The sequence below is a fragment of the Ailuropoda melanoleuca genome, chromosome 17, assembly GCF_002007445.2.
Source record: "Ailuropoda melanoleuca isolate Jingjing chromosome 17, ASM200744v2, whole genome shotgun sequence".
NCBI lineage: Eukaryota > Metazoa > Chordata > Mammalia > Carnivora > Ursidae > Ailuropoda > Ailuropoda melanoleuca.
Genome location: NC_048234.1, coordinates 41626737 through 41640018, shown reverse-complemented (window position 1 = coordinate 41640018; position 13282 = coordinate 41626737). Strand labels below are relative to the sequence as shown.

Sequence of the window (13282 nt, the reverse complement as noted above, 5' to 3'; positions counted from 1 at the left end):
TTATTATGAAAGTTAATTATCCAACAAGTTGAAAACTACAATAGACTATGACATAGCAGCAATTGGCTAATATGTCAACAGCAACCATCTTTTCAATACTTTTCCCTCAACGTAAAAAGTTATTTTGATGCAGCTTCAAATTTCCTATTTATAACCTATTTTTTAAAATCTTAATACTTCCACTCAACTACAGAATTATTTAGGAGCTTATCCCACCTTTTTTGCTTCCTCAAGGTTATTTTTTTAAATTGTATCAATTAAATTTGGAATTCACCATTGAAAATTTAAATTACATTTACTTCATACTTTGTATTATAATAAACTTCTTCCAAAGTTTTGGTATACAAATTAAAAACCATTAAATATAACTAGTTACTTATTAGAATAACTATAAATACACTGCAAACATTTCATTCTCTCCCCAAAACCCAAACAAAGAGAAAAGGGGTCCAGTTTCCCCCCCACAATTTAGTGCTAAGAGATCAAGATTGCAACTGAACCTAGTTTGTTTCTGTGCTGGGTCAGCAGCTCCAAGCAGATAATGCAAACACTGAGTTTCTCCAGCCCTTTCCAATACAAGGCTGGCACATGCTATCTGATCACTGATCTAAATCCAAGCCCATTTGAAGGGACAGAATACAACAACATTTACAGTGAGATTTCCTACAAAATAAAGTTGAGCTTTGACTCAAAGACAATAGTTCTGAAAGGTCAGGAAAAGCAAAGCCAAAATAGCCTCTATGGATTTCAGGAATGAATTTATCGAACAAGGCTCACCCAAGGGTCTACATATGTTGTTAAATAGTGAAGGGCATTAAAAACCTGTTTCTGTGGGAAAATCTTATGATTTCCACATCCACATCCAAAAATGTTTCCAATATATGTCAACATGTTTTGACTTTGATTCTTGTCCACAGTGAGCGTTCACTTATTCTAACTAAATTAAAAATTTTGAATGTTAGAAAAATACAGTCCATATCAATTAGGGCTACAAAACCTTGAGAGAGTAGCTCTCTATAAATTTAGTACAGTAACTACATGAATGGAAATTAATGAGCTGTTCACTCGTGAAATAACACGTCTGAAAAAGAACTGAAATGACAAAATTTTCATTCTAACTACAAAATTAACTAAAGCTCTTTAATATAGATCTCAAAAGCCAGATCATCTGGATCATGAACAACTGACAGAAAAAAGTTATAAACCCACTAGATTACAATGCTAAGTGAAAGCAGGTTGCAACTCAGTTTATATATCATTTAAATTTAGAAAAAAAGACATAGCTCTGTATGTACATAAATGCAAGGTGTTAACAAGAAAAATAGATTTTTATTTCATACATTCTGGAATTGTTCAAAATTCTTATAATAAAACTATATTTTTTAATATTAAAATGGTTAAAAAGCAATATATTAACAGCACTGAATGCAGTTTCATAATATTCTAAAGGATAAAATACATTATTTTCATTTGTTAAAAAGCAAAGGGAGAGGAAAAGCTTAGCCTTCCCCAGTTCTTTCATTACTATATTTATCTAAATAGATTTATGACAAAAATGAGACCATAACACAAAATATACAATATATCTCGTCTCATTAACCGTTTACCTAGGCTCATAAACGTACTGGCCTACGAGCATGGGGTTTTCAGATATCCAGTAGCATTTAAAATAATTTTCAACATCTTTATTATAGGGACTTTTCTCATTCTCAAGTGATATTGTTGGGCTGAAGTTTTCACAGATAAAGGTAAACATCACCTAGCTGCACGAGTCAAAGACCCAACACTTAAGTCAGGAGTTGTAATCTCCGGGCTGGGAAGCACGGCTTTAATCAAGCGAGGAACAAGCCAGTAAAGCCCAGTTGAATACATTGCCAAAGCAAACCTTAGGACCACTGCCTTATTTTAGGAAAACAGAGGAAACACAGCTGGAGTCTCGCAGACTAGGAACTGATGCAGTTCAGGTGATAAACGACTCTTAAGCACCCTCCCCGGCCAGATGCGACAGTGGTATCTGGCTAAACAGGGTGTGGGGGACTTTGAATATTCTTGTTGAAAAAGTTAAAGGTTAAAAACGCTTTTCTTAAAGCAGCCTGAGTTAATGACAAGCTATACATCCCAAAGACACTACATGCTGTACTGAAAAAATGATGCGGGCTGGCTGCTGGAAGCTACCGTACGTAAGGGGATGGGGTTTACGGTGATGGGGTGAAAGTACGGAGCTTGGAAAGAGCCGGGGACCCCGCGTCCGCCCCCGCCGCATTCTGCTCTCGGCCCTGACGTCACAGCCCGCCCCCGCGGTCACCCAGGCCTTCGCTCCATCACAGAGGCCCGAGCCCCGAGTCCCCGCGATTCTTCACGCACCCTGGGCTCTCGCCACCGCCCCCAGCGGCCGGGTGCGTCCTTCCTCACCCTCCCGAAGAGGGGTTCTTCTCCCTCCTCCCCACCACGCTTCTCTTTTTTCCTCCGGACCCGAATCTTGCAGTGGTTGGGCTGGAGGATGGAGGCAGTCTCTGCTAGCTCTAGATGTGTGCTCCCGGGGGTAGCGACCCCAGTCATCCCCGCCCCAACACCACCCCAAGCATCCCTCAACTTTGCAAACTTATAAAGGCTCAGTTCCAGGATTCTGAGACCCTTACTCCACGCCCGCACTCCCCCAACCCCCACAAGGGGCTGGGAAAGGCTAGAAGGGGCGTGACACCCCCCTCCCGTCCTCTTTTCCTACCTTTCTCCGCCACAAGGACCCTCAACTTAACCCAAGTGTTCCCAGAGGCCCCTTCCGTTTCTGGATCTGGACCCCCTGACCCCGGACTCGCACTGGGGGTCGAGAGGCGGCCGAGGAGGGGTGACCTCCGTGACCCCATTCTCCTTCCTTTCCTGCCCACCGCGCCTACCCGGGGGTGCCCAGGAGCCGGGCGGGGCGCGCGTACCGGGTAGCAGCGGGCCGCCCCCGGGGCTGTCCGGCTGCTGCACGCCGGGGGCCGGCAGGCTCTTGCGCTCCTTCTGGGACTCCCTCCGGGCGCCGCCCGCGCCAGGTCTGTGGCCCGAGGCCACGGCCGGACTCCTGCCGCCGCGGTTGCCGGCTCCGGCCGCCGCCGCCTCGTCGCGCCTCTTGCGCTGCAGCTGCTGCTGGCGCCGGTGCTCGGCCTCGCGCAGGATGTCGAACGGGTCAGACTCGTCGTCCAGCAGCTGGTGGAAGCGGTTGGCCACGACGCAGCCGAAACTCTCCTGCATCGCGGCGCCTGCGGCGGCCGCGGCCACGGGACTCCCCAGAGCGCCCTTCATGCCCCGCGGCCACTGCGGGCCCGCCGCTGGCGGCCCACGCGAGCGAGTCTCAGCAACGCCGGCGGCGAGGACCCATCCTGCTCACCGCTGCCGCGCTCCCTGCCCTGCCCGGTCCCGTCCCTCCCGGCGCCCGCCCCCGCGCCGCCGCCACTGCTGCCCGCCCAGGCGCCGCCCGACAGCCAATCGGCGCACGCAGACACGCCCCCTTTCCTAGCCGGCATCCCTGGAAGCCCAATCAACGGCGGGCTGCTGTCACGTCACGCGACCTCTATGCCCCTCCCCCGACTCAGCAGAGAGGGGCGGGGCACAAGGGGCGGAGCTACTGGGGGAGCAACGAGTCTTGCAGTCCAGGCGGCTCCGCTGTGCGTGTGGGTCACGGCCATTATTTGTGTTCTTTCTGGGACTAGGTCTGTATTCATTATGGACCACTCTTCTTTGAACTTTATATATTCATCTAGCCATTCAACTATGTATCGAACACTTATGTGCCAGGCATTATGTCGTAGGAGATACTAGCTCCGTGTTTGCGTGAATCTTAGTCTACAGACAGAAAAGTGCCCTAAACGAGAGGCACAGACTTTTCTACGCGCCCGAAGCAAGGGACCTGACCTAATTAGGAGGCCTGGAAAGGCTTTCCCTCGGAAGTGACGGTTAAACTGAGATACGAGGGATGACAGGGGCAGGAGCAACCGCAAGTACAGATGTCTTGAGGTGGGATGGAGCTCAACCCATTGAAACGCAAAAGAAACCATTGTAACTGAATTGCAAAGATCTGGGGGAGACCCTTACTTTTTTCTTTATTCTAGGAGCAGTGGGAAGCAAATTTTAAGCCTAAGTATGTATTTTAAAAAGCCAAAAGGCCACTCTAGCTGCCATGTGAAGGACTAGGGTGGAGGCAGTTCAGAATAGATGGAACAAGACCAAGCAAAAGATTGTTGCAGAGCTCCAGGGAAGAGTTGATGCATGTGACTTGAATTAGAATGGTGGCAGTGGAGGTGAAGAGACCAGTAGGTTCAAGAGCTATTTTGGAGGTTATATCAACAGGACTTGGTGATGCACTAGATAGGGGTGTTGAGAAAAAAAGAAGAGGGTATGATGACTCCTATATTTCGGGCTTCTACAGCTGGAATGGTGGTGTATTCCAAAGAAATAGAGCACTGGAAGAGACCGTTTTGATGAGAATCATGGATTCAGTTTTGGACATGTTGAGGATTTGTTTCGTTTGTTTTGTTTTCAGTTGAGGCTTGGAGTTCAGAGAACTCTGAGCTGGACAGTCCTCCAGGAATTTCTGCCTGGCACCTGGCTGCCTATCCCATAGCCCTTCCTTTTCCTCTCACACCTTCCCGGAACCTGTATTTTCTTACGGCATCAGGTGGCAATATGGCCCAGGGGAAGCTGGGCCTCCTTCCAGGCTCAAACCTGATTCATCTCAAGTCATGCACTGTAATTCCATTCTCTTGCCAATGATTAGTGTAGGAATAGGCTCTTGGTGCAAATCTTCCCTGCAGGGAAGTATTCTGGAGGATTCCTGAAAACATTTTTCTTATTTCTAAAAACAGAGGACATAACCCTAGAGTTGCTGTCACTTATTGTGACTATGAGAATAGCAGAGCAGAAGGATGGAGAAAACCTAATTCCTTGGTTATCCCCCTGGAGAAACTCCCTACCTCAGACTTATTATATAAGATGATAAATAACATTATTGTTTAATCTACTTTCGGTTGTCTTTGTTGATTCAAAAGCATCCTGTTAGAGCATCTTGCTCAGGTGTGTGGTCACCGGCTTTTGTTTTCCTTTAATAGCAAATGGAAAAGGAACCCTTGACCCTGACTGCTGCCAGGTTTGTGTTTTACTCACTTATTCAATTTTCTGTCATTCCCAAGGAGGACAGGGATGATGCCTGTCATTCACTGCATTCTTATTCATTGCAATTTCTATTTCCAGTGTTTAGCATTCTAGGTGGTTGTATGGTACGTCCTCAGAAAGTATTTGTTGAATGAATGAAAATTTTAGATATTTGGTCATCTCCTTTTTGGCGTCAGCAGAGGTTTATGATCAAAAGCCTATTCTTTTTACCCAAAAGAATTGAAAGCAGGTGTTCAAACAAAAACTTGTACGTGAATGTTCATAGCAGTACTACTCACAATAGCCAAAAGGTGGAAACAACCCAAGTGTACATCAATTGATGAACAGATAAACAAAATGTGGTATTATGGATTAATATTGGGCTATAAAAGGGAATGAGGTACTAACATCTGCCACAACATGAATGAACTTTGAAAACATTATGCTAAGTGGAAGAAGCCAGACACAAAAGGCCACACATTATATGAATCCATTTATATAAAATGTCCAGAGTAGGCAAATCCATAGAGATAGAAAGCAGATTAGTGGTTGCCAGGGGTTCAGGGGAAAGGGGATGAGGAATGACCATTTAATGGGCATGAGGTTGCCTTTTGGGATGATGAAAATTTTCTGGAATTTATAGTGGTGGTGGTTATACAAAATGTGAACATACTAAGTGCCCCTGAATTGTACACTTTAAAATGGCCACAATAGTGTACTCAGTGAACTTTTGGAGTCATTGGCCCTGTGGGCTGGGGCGGCCTGAGCCAGGGGTCCTGTGCCAAAATGCTTCAAAGCCTTGTTAAAAATCTTTGGGTCCCTATGAAGCCCTACTATATATAGCCAAGTTTATCAGGAGATCTGGGGAGGAACGGGGTTGATGGGTTTTGTCATTTATACCAGGAGTGCTGATAAAAGAATAAAGCTTTGAAAGCTTCAAGCCCTGCACATGCTCATGGTCATCATAAATCAGCTTTGCGTGGGAGTACACATCAGATGGAATGTCAGTTTGGCTGTAAATTTCAGCTGGCTCTGTTGAATGGGAACATGGAGCATCGCTGTACCCTTGTAGACATGTTGTTTCCTTTGTGGCATGAATAAATACATGTCCCTGTGATGTGCAAAAAAAAAAAAAAAAAGGCTACAATAGTAAATTTTATGTGTATCTTACCACAATGTTTAAAGCATATATTTTGGAGTTAGACCATAATTTGAATCCTGGCTCTGCCACGAATTCACTTTGTGACCTTGGAAATGTTCCTTGTTTCTGTGCCTCAGTTTTTTCATCTGTAGAATGGAAAAAAAATAATGATACCTATTTCAGGGGATTGTTGTGAAAACTGGGTCAGATAATGCATAGGAAGTGTTCAGCACCATGCTTGGCACAAAGTAAGTCCTCGAAAAAAGTCATTATCAGCATTATTAGTATCAACATCATCATTTTGAATCAGACTTAAGACTGTGTAGAGTCATGATGAGACCTCATTATTACGAGGTGGATGAAATTTCCAAAGATTCTCCATCTAACATCAACACATGCACCAGAGACCATACTTTGAGACATACTGCTTCAAGCCACAGTGTCTCTGGCATCTTTAAGCTGCCCGTCACCAAGCACCAATACGAAAGAACCATTACCACTTGAGAGAGAGCCTCTCCTCTTCCTACTGGACATCTGGAGGCAGCCCACTCCCCCATTTCTTTTCCAACACAGCCAACCACAGTAAGTTCTTCAGGCATGCCCTGTGAGCACTGCATCCTAATTTCCAAATCATAACTGCATAAAACAGTTGTAAGTCAACCAATCATGGCTGCTCCAGGTTTGAGAACACCTTTACAACCACTGAAATAGAGATGAGTAGCCTCTAGCTGGCATTAGCTGGCCATGGGTTTCCTTTGGGGCTATTGATTACCAGAGAATTTACTGATGGTAACTTATTAAGCAGCCTCACATTTTTTGCTGATTATTTTTCTTCTGGGAGATTGCATCCTTAAATGCACACCTGAAATTCAACTCTACCACATTCCATGAGTTATTTGTAACGTTGTGTTTAATGTGGTCAATTTAATAGGCTGGTTTTTTTTAATAATCCAAGATATAAAAACCATCTTTAGTGATTATAATACCAAACAGAAAACACACACACACACACACACACCCCCATATAACTTAGAAAATAAAGCATACCAAAAAATGTGGGGAGTGGGTGCTGAATAATACCACCAGCTTTTCCATAGCAGTTATTTATCCGCACCCTTGGAAATGCAGTGAAATTTAACTACTTACAAAATGTTGATTACATTAAGTTACTTAATATACAAATTCCATTAGGAATAATAAAATAAAATACACTAAGATCTTCCAGATTGACTGGAAATTCACAGAAAGATCAGTCCAGAGTTTAAAAACATGTAGCTGTATTACTGTTAGTTATATGCTGGTAGCAATGCTTAGGTGAGGACCAAGGCACTGGGGCCAGGCAAGCTGTAAAGGGTTTGAGTTTTTGTGAATCACCAATGAGTTGCATTCTATATGCTCTGCTTTTCCACTGGATTACTGCTACCCCTTTTTCTACCTTTTCTCCTCCATAAAATTAGGATGATTATAATCGTCCTGTGTTCCTCATATGGTTGATGGGAAATAAAACCAAAGGCGTAAATCGAAAAAAGTAAAAGATATTATATTATTTTACAATTGTTTCCACTTGCTTATATAATATATGTAAGAACAAAAATATTTTTCTTAACTCTAAGAGGATCTTCTATTTTTTATGTCAGTTGAGTCAATTGTGAGAAGATTGATAAAGTTATAATTCCTGATATAGCTGTTACAAGATTGGTAAGTAAATTTAAATTCTGTTTCCCACAGGAAATGAATAAAGCAAATATGTAGTCTCAAAGTTAGGGGCTGTAGAACCATAAGCCACTAACAATCAGGATGCAACAGGAGAACATTTTGCAAGCCAAAGTCCATTCATGATGACCAGATACAGAATATTTAAGTCCAGAAAGGGCCTGTACCCAACCTCAGACCACTGTGCTCATAGAACAGAATTTTATTCCAAGTTCCTACTATTGAAATCTTAATCTTGATTGAAACTTTAATCAAAGCTAAATAAAATAATTTGGAATTCAGAACTTTTTAGTTCCACATTTATTCAGGAATCCCAGAATTGAATTGTTGGCCCGTCTTTGGTCATGTGTACACCTTTGAGCCAGATGCTACAGTAAAGGGCATTTAATTCTCTGATCGGCCAGGCCAGGGTCACAAGGCCAAGCTAGAGTTTGGTTGTAGTCAGCCCCCTGAACGCTGGGACAGAGCGAGGGGGGTGGTTCCCGGAGGAAAATACGGTTTCAGTACTTGCATATGGGAATAGATACTGGGCAGGAAACACATGGAATCCCCCACCAGTGATGACTGGCATGGGCAGTCATATGCTTCTTCTAGCATCAGACTCTTGTGCCCTGCATTATAATTCTTTCTTCTTATTTCTCTTCCGTAAGGCCAGAAATTATATCTCATTTCTGTATCCCTACTTTCCCCTCTTTCTGGCCTCTTCTTTCTGGCCTCATCTTCAGTACCTGGAGAGGTGCCCTTCATTCAGGAAATATTTGTTGTGTGAATGAGTGAGTTTCTTGTTTGTATGCATGTGCTCCTGACAAATAATTTTGCATGTGTTAAAAGTAAAAATGCAACAAATTAATTAATGTGTGAAAATTAATTAATACGTGCTACATGATCAAATGGGTGTGATACTGTTTCTGAAAGATTCATTATTCTACACATTCACTAATAATCATAGCCGAATTCTATATAATCCTTGCTAGGTGCTAGCCGTCATCCTAATTCCGTTCATTTAATCCTTAATCCCTAATACCTGGCTGCTCCTGGGTTATATCCTTTTATAATAAACCAGAAATCTAGTCAGTAACATGTTTCCTGAGTTCTGTGAGCTGCTCTAGCAAACTCATTGAACCTGAGGAGGCGGATCCTGGGACACCTCTGATTTCTAGCCAGTCAGTCAGAAGCACAGGTAAAACCAGCACTTGTGACTGGCATCTGGAGCAGAAAGCAGTCTTGCAGGACCGAACCCTTAACCTGTGCAATCAGGTCCTATCTCCGGGTAGACGGTGTCAGAACACAGTTGAATTCTCACTCTGTTGGTGTCTGGAGAGCTTGTAGGTGCTGTGTGGGACCTCCCCCCCCCCCACCACAATGCACACAATGAACTTGGTGCCAGAAGCAAAAGACCCAGGGCACGTCAACTGGGTTTTTGAGGGTTGGAAGGAATTCACTTTATTGCTTTGGGTGAAATTATACAAACTCATGGGAAGAAAGTAAAACTAAGAACAGTACAAAGACAGTAAAACCCATAAAATCTCATTACCTGGAAATAACCACTGACGGTTTCGGACACTTTCCAGTCTTCTTCATGCTTGTATACACATATAAGTTTACTTTTTTCCCTCAGCATTGTCATAGCATTGTCAGTTTTATATCAGTAAATCCATCTACTTCATCATTTTGATGGTCACAATATATTCTGTTGTGTGCTAATGCTTTATATATCAGTCTGAGTCCAATCGAAAAACAGGAACACACAGTAATTTAAATGGGAGACTTAACAGAATTATTAAGCTGTGATAGGAGAGTAACTATAAAGATAGAAAATACAAAAGAATGAGATCTTGCCATTAGCAAAAACATGGGTGGACCTACAGGGCACTGTGCTAAATGAAATATCAGAGAAAGACAAATACCATATGATTGACTAATATGTGGAATCTAAAAAAACAAAACAAATGAATAAACAAACAAAAAGCAGAAACAGACCTGTAATTGAGAGAATAAACTGATGGTTGCCAGAGGTGGGGGGAGGGGGAAAATGGGTGATGGCGAGTGGAAGGTACAGCCTTCCTGTTATGGAATGAACACATCACAGAGATAAAAGGTACAGCATAGGGAATATAGTCAATGGTATCCAAATAATGTTCCATGGTGACAGATGGTAGCTGCACTGGTGGTGAGCCTAGCATAATGTACAGACTTATTGAGTCACTATGTTACACACCAGAAGCTAATATATTTTCAACTATACTTCAGTTAAAAAACGAAGAAGAAAGAAAAGGAATTCTAAAAAGGGTACTTTAGGGGACACCTGGGTGGCTTAGTCAGTTAAGCATCTGCCTTCGGCTCAGGTCATGATCCCAGGGTCGTGAGATTGAGGCCTGCATTGGGCTCCCTGCTCAGCGGGGAGTCTGCTTCTCCCCCTGCCTCGCCCCCTCACAGCCCCCCCTCAAATAAATAAATAAAATCAAAGAGGGAGGTACTATCATTCCCTTTCTACAGGTGAAGAAACTAAGGCACAGAGAAGCCGAATAACTTGCTCGAGATCACCTATAGTATAAAGTCAAGATAGACCAAGATACGTGTGGTAACCAGTAATCCCTAAATCTCAGCAGTTCAGTACAACAGGGGTTCATTCCTCACTCACACTGCAAGCCCAACAAGGGCCAGGGCAGAACACTTGCTCTTCATAGTTACTCAGGGTCCAGGCTCATGGAGCCTCCATCTCAGCCTGTTTCTGTGGTGCCTGAGGTGGGGAAAGGATATAGGATGAATCTCTCATTGACTTCCTTTTTAAATTTTTTATTCTAATTCCAGTAAGTTAACATACAGTGTTACATTAGTTTCAGGAGTACAATGTAGTGATTCAACAATTGCATACAGCACCCTGTGCTTATCACGACAAGCGTACACTCCTAAGTCCCCATCACCTATTTAACCCATCTCCTCAACCCCTTCCCCTCTGGGAACCATCAGATTGTTCTCTACTGTTAAGAGTCTGTTTCTTGCTTTCACTCATTCTCTTATTTTTTTCCCTTTGCTTGTTTGCTTTGTTTCTTAAACTCCACATATAATGAAATCTTATGGTATTTGTCTTTCTCTGACTTATTTCACTTAGCATTATACTCTCTAGTTCCATCCATGTCATTGGAAATGGCAAGATTTTATTCTTTTTTATGGCTGAATAGTATTCCACTACATACCACATTTTATTTATCCATTCATCAATTTATGGACACTTGGGCTGCTTCCATTCCTTGGCTATTGTAAATACTGCTGCTATAAACATAGGTGTGCGTGTATCCCTTTGAATTAGTGTTCTTGTATTCTTTGGATAAATACCCAGTAGTGTGGTTGCTGAATCATAGGGCAGCTCTATTTTTAACTTTTTGGGGAACCTCCATACTGTTTTCCAGAGTGACTGCACCAGTTTGCAGTCCCACCCACAATGCACAAGGGTTCCTTTTCTCCGCATCCTCACCAACACCTGTTGTTTCTTGTGTTGCTGATTTTAGCCATTGTAACAGGTGTGAGGTGATGTCTCATTGTGGTTTTGGTTTGCATTTCTCTAATGATGAGTGATGTTGAGCATCTTTTCTTGTGTTTGGTGGTTATCTGGATGTCTTTTTTGGAGAAATGTCTGTTCATGTCCTCTGCCCATTTTTAAATTGGATTATTTGTTTTTTGGGTGTTGAGTTTTACAAATTCTTTTTTTTTTTTAAAGATTTTATTTTTTATTCATTCGACAGAGATAGAGACAGCCAGCGAGAGAGGGAACACAAGCAGGGGGAGCGGGATAGGAAGAGGCAGGCTCATAGCGGAGGAGCCTGATGTGGGGCTCGATCCCATAACGCCAGGATCACGCCCTGANTAAATTCTTAAAAATATGGAATGCTTCACGAATTTGCGTGTCAGCCTTGTGCAGGAGCCATGCTAACTTTCTCGTGTATGTGCCGTTGGGGCGAGCACAATCTCTCATTTACTTCTAAAGCTTCTGTTTGCTCATCCCTTCGACTTACAGTTCTTCAGCTAAGCCAAGTCATCAGGCCATACCTATCTTCAAAGGGGTTGAGGAAGCACAGTCCNATAAATTCTTAAAAATATGGAACGCTTCGCGAATTTGTGTGTCAGCCTTGTGCAGGAGCCATGCTAACTTTCTCTGTGTATGTGCCGTTGGGGCGAGCACAATCTCTCATTTACTTCTAAAGCTTCTGTTTGCTCATCCCTTCGACTTACAGTTCTTCAGCTAAGCCAAGTCATCAGGCCATACCTATCTTCAAAGGGGCTGAGGAAGCACAGTCCCATGTACTCAGGAGAGGAGGGTGAGGGTATTTATAAACTAGCATCATGGCAAACACATAGGGCAGGCCAGCCCAGGCAAACTAAAGCCTGTACTCTCAGTGCGTATTCCCAAATACAGGTAGGCGGGGTATACTGAGGAATTAACTTTAACCAATGGATGGTCTGGCTTTTCTTTCAGCTAGTGGAAGTGCTCCCTAGGTCCCTGGAATATCCTGCCTTGATCAGGATATTTCCTCTTCAGTTTTTTCCACCATCTCCTCCACTCTTTCACATGCTCCTAAGGTCCTGTGTTCCCCAAACACCACTGGCTTCTTCATGCCTCAGCAAGCTCACACACACTATTTCTCTCTGCCTAACCTGCCCTACCTGAGCTTCCTAGGGAGACCATTCATCATCGAAGATTTAGCTTGAAATCTCCTTTCCATCAAAGTCATTCTTTTCCCTGCCAGAAAGTATTGGTCATTACTTTTTCTGTGTTTGCATAATACATTTTACCAGCATATGTTATAGACTTTCTATTGGTTATGTAACAAAAGTAAACATGCCTAATAATGATGCAGGATGAGAACGTGCTATAATTGGTCTCTAAAGATGGATCTCAATGCACTACAATTCCATGCTACTCACGTACTTGTGCAGTCCTCTCCTTCATTGAATCTGGACTGGCTGTGACTCTGTTAACTAATAGAGTGAAGTGGAGATGATGCTGTGCCAATTCTGGACCCAGCCATTGGAAGGAATGGCAGCTTCCATTTCCTCCTGTAACCTAGCTGCCATGCTGTGAGGAAGCCCAAGCAGTCATGTGGAAAGCCCAAATAGAGAGGAGAAGCGCAACACTATTTGGGGGAAGGAGAAAGACTGAGCTATTCCTGCGTCACTGGCAAGCTTCCAGATGACTACATCCTCCCCTACCACCTGATGCAAGTGCCTGAGAAACACTAAGAGGACCAACAGAATTGCCCATTTGAGTGAGGTCAACCCACAGAATTGTAAGGTAATAAT

General features: G+C 43.3%; 1 protein-coding gene and 3 pseudogenes across 2 annotated transcripts in view; 1 reads left to right on the top strand and 3 right to left on the bottom strand.

The window, feature by feature from the left end:
- The window catches only part of HABP4 (hyaluronan binding protein 4), a 38953-nt gene extending 35535 nt beyond the window's left edge, over nt 1-3418 (bottom strand). For both annotated transcript variants that reach the window (XM_034646968.1, XM_019809409.2), the window contains exon 1: nt 2931-3418. In XM_034646968.1, the coding sequence (XP_034502859.1) occupies nt 2931-3285 (355 nt within the window). In that variant the 5' untranslated portion in view covers nt 3286-3418. The remainder of the gene's footprint in view (nt 1-2930) is intronic.
- A 2498-nt stretch (nt 3419-5916) lies between these two features.
- On the top strand, nt 5917-6231 carry LOC100475273 (annotated as a pseudogene).
- A 5627-nt stretch (nt 6232-11858) lies between these two features.
- LOC117797050 lies at nt 11859-11930 on the bottom strand (annotated as a pseudogene).
- A 144-nt stretch (nt 11931-12074) lies between these two features.
- On the bottom strand, nt 12075-12172 carry LOC117797047 (annotated as a pseudogene).
- Between the last annotated feature and the right edge of the window lie 1110 nt (nt 12173-13282).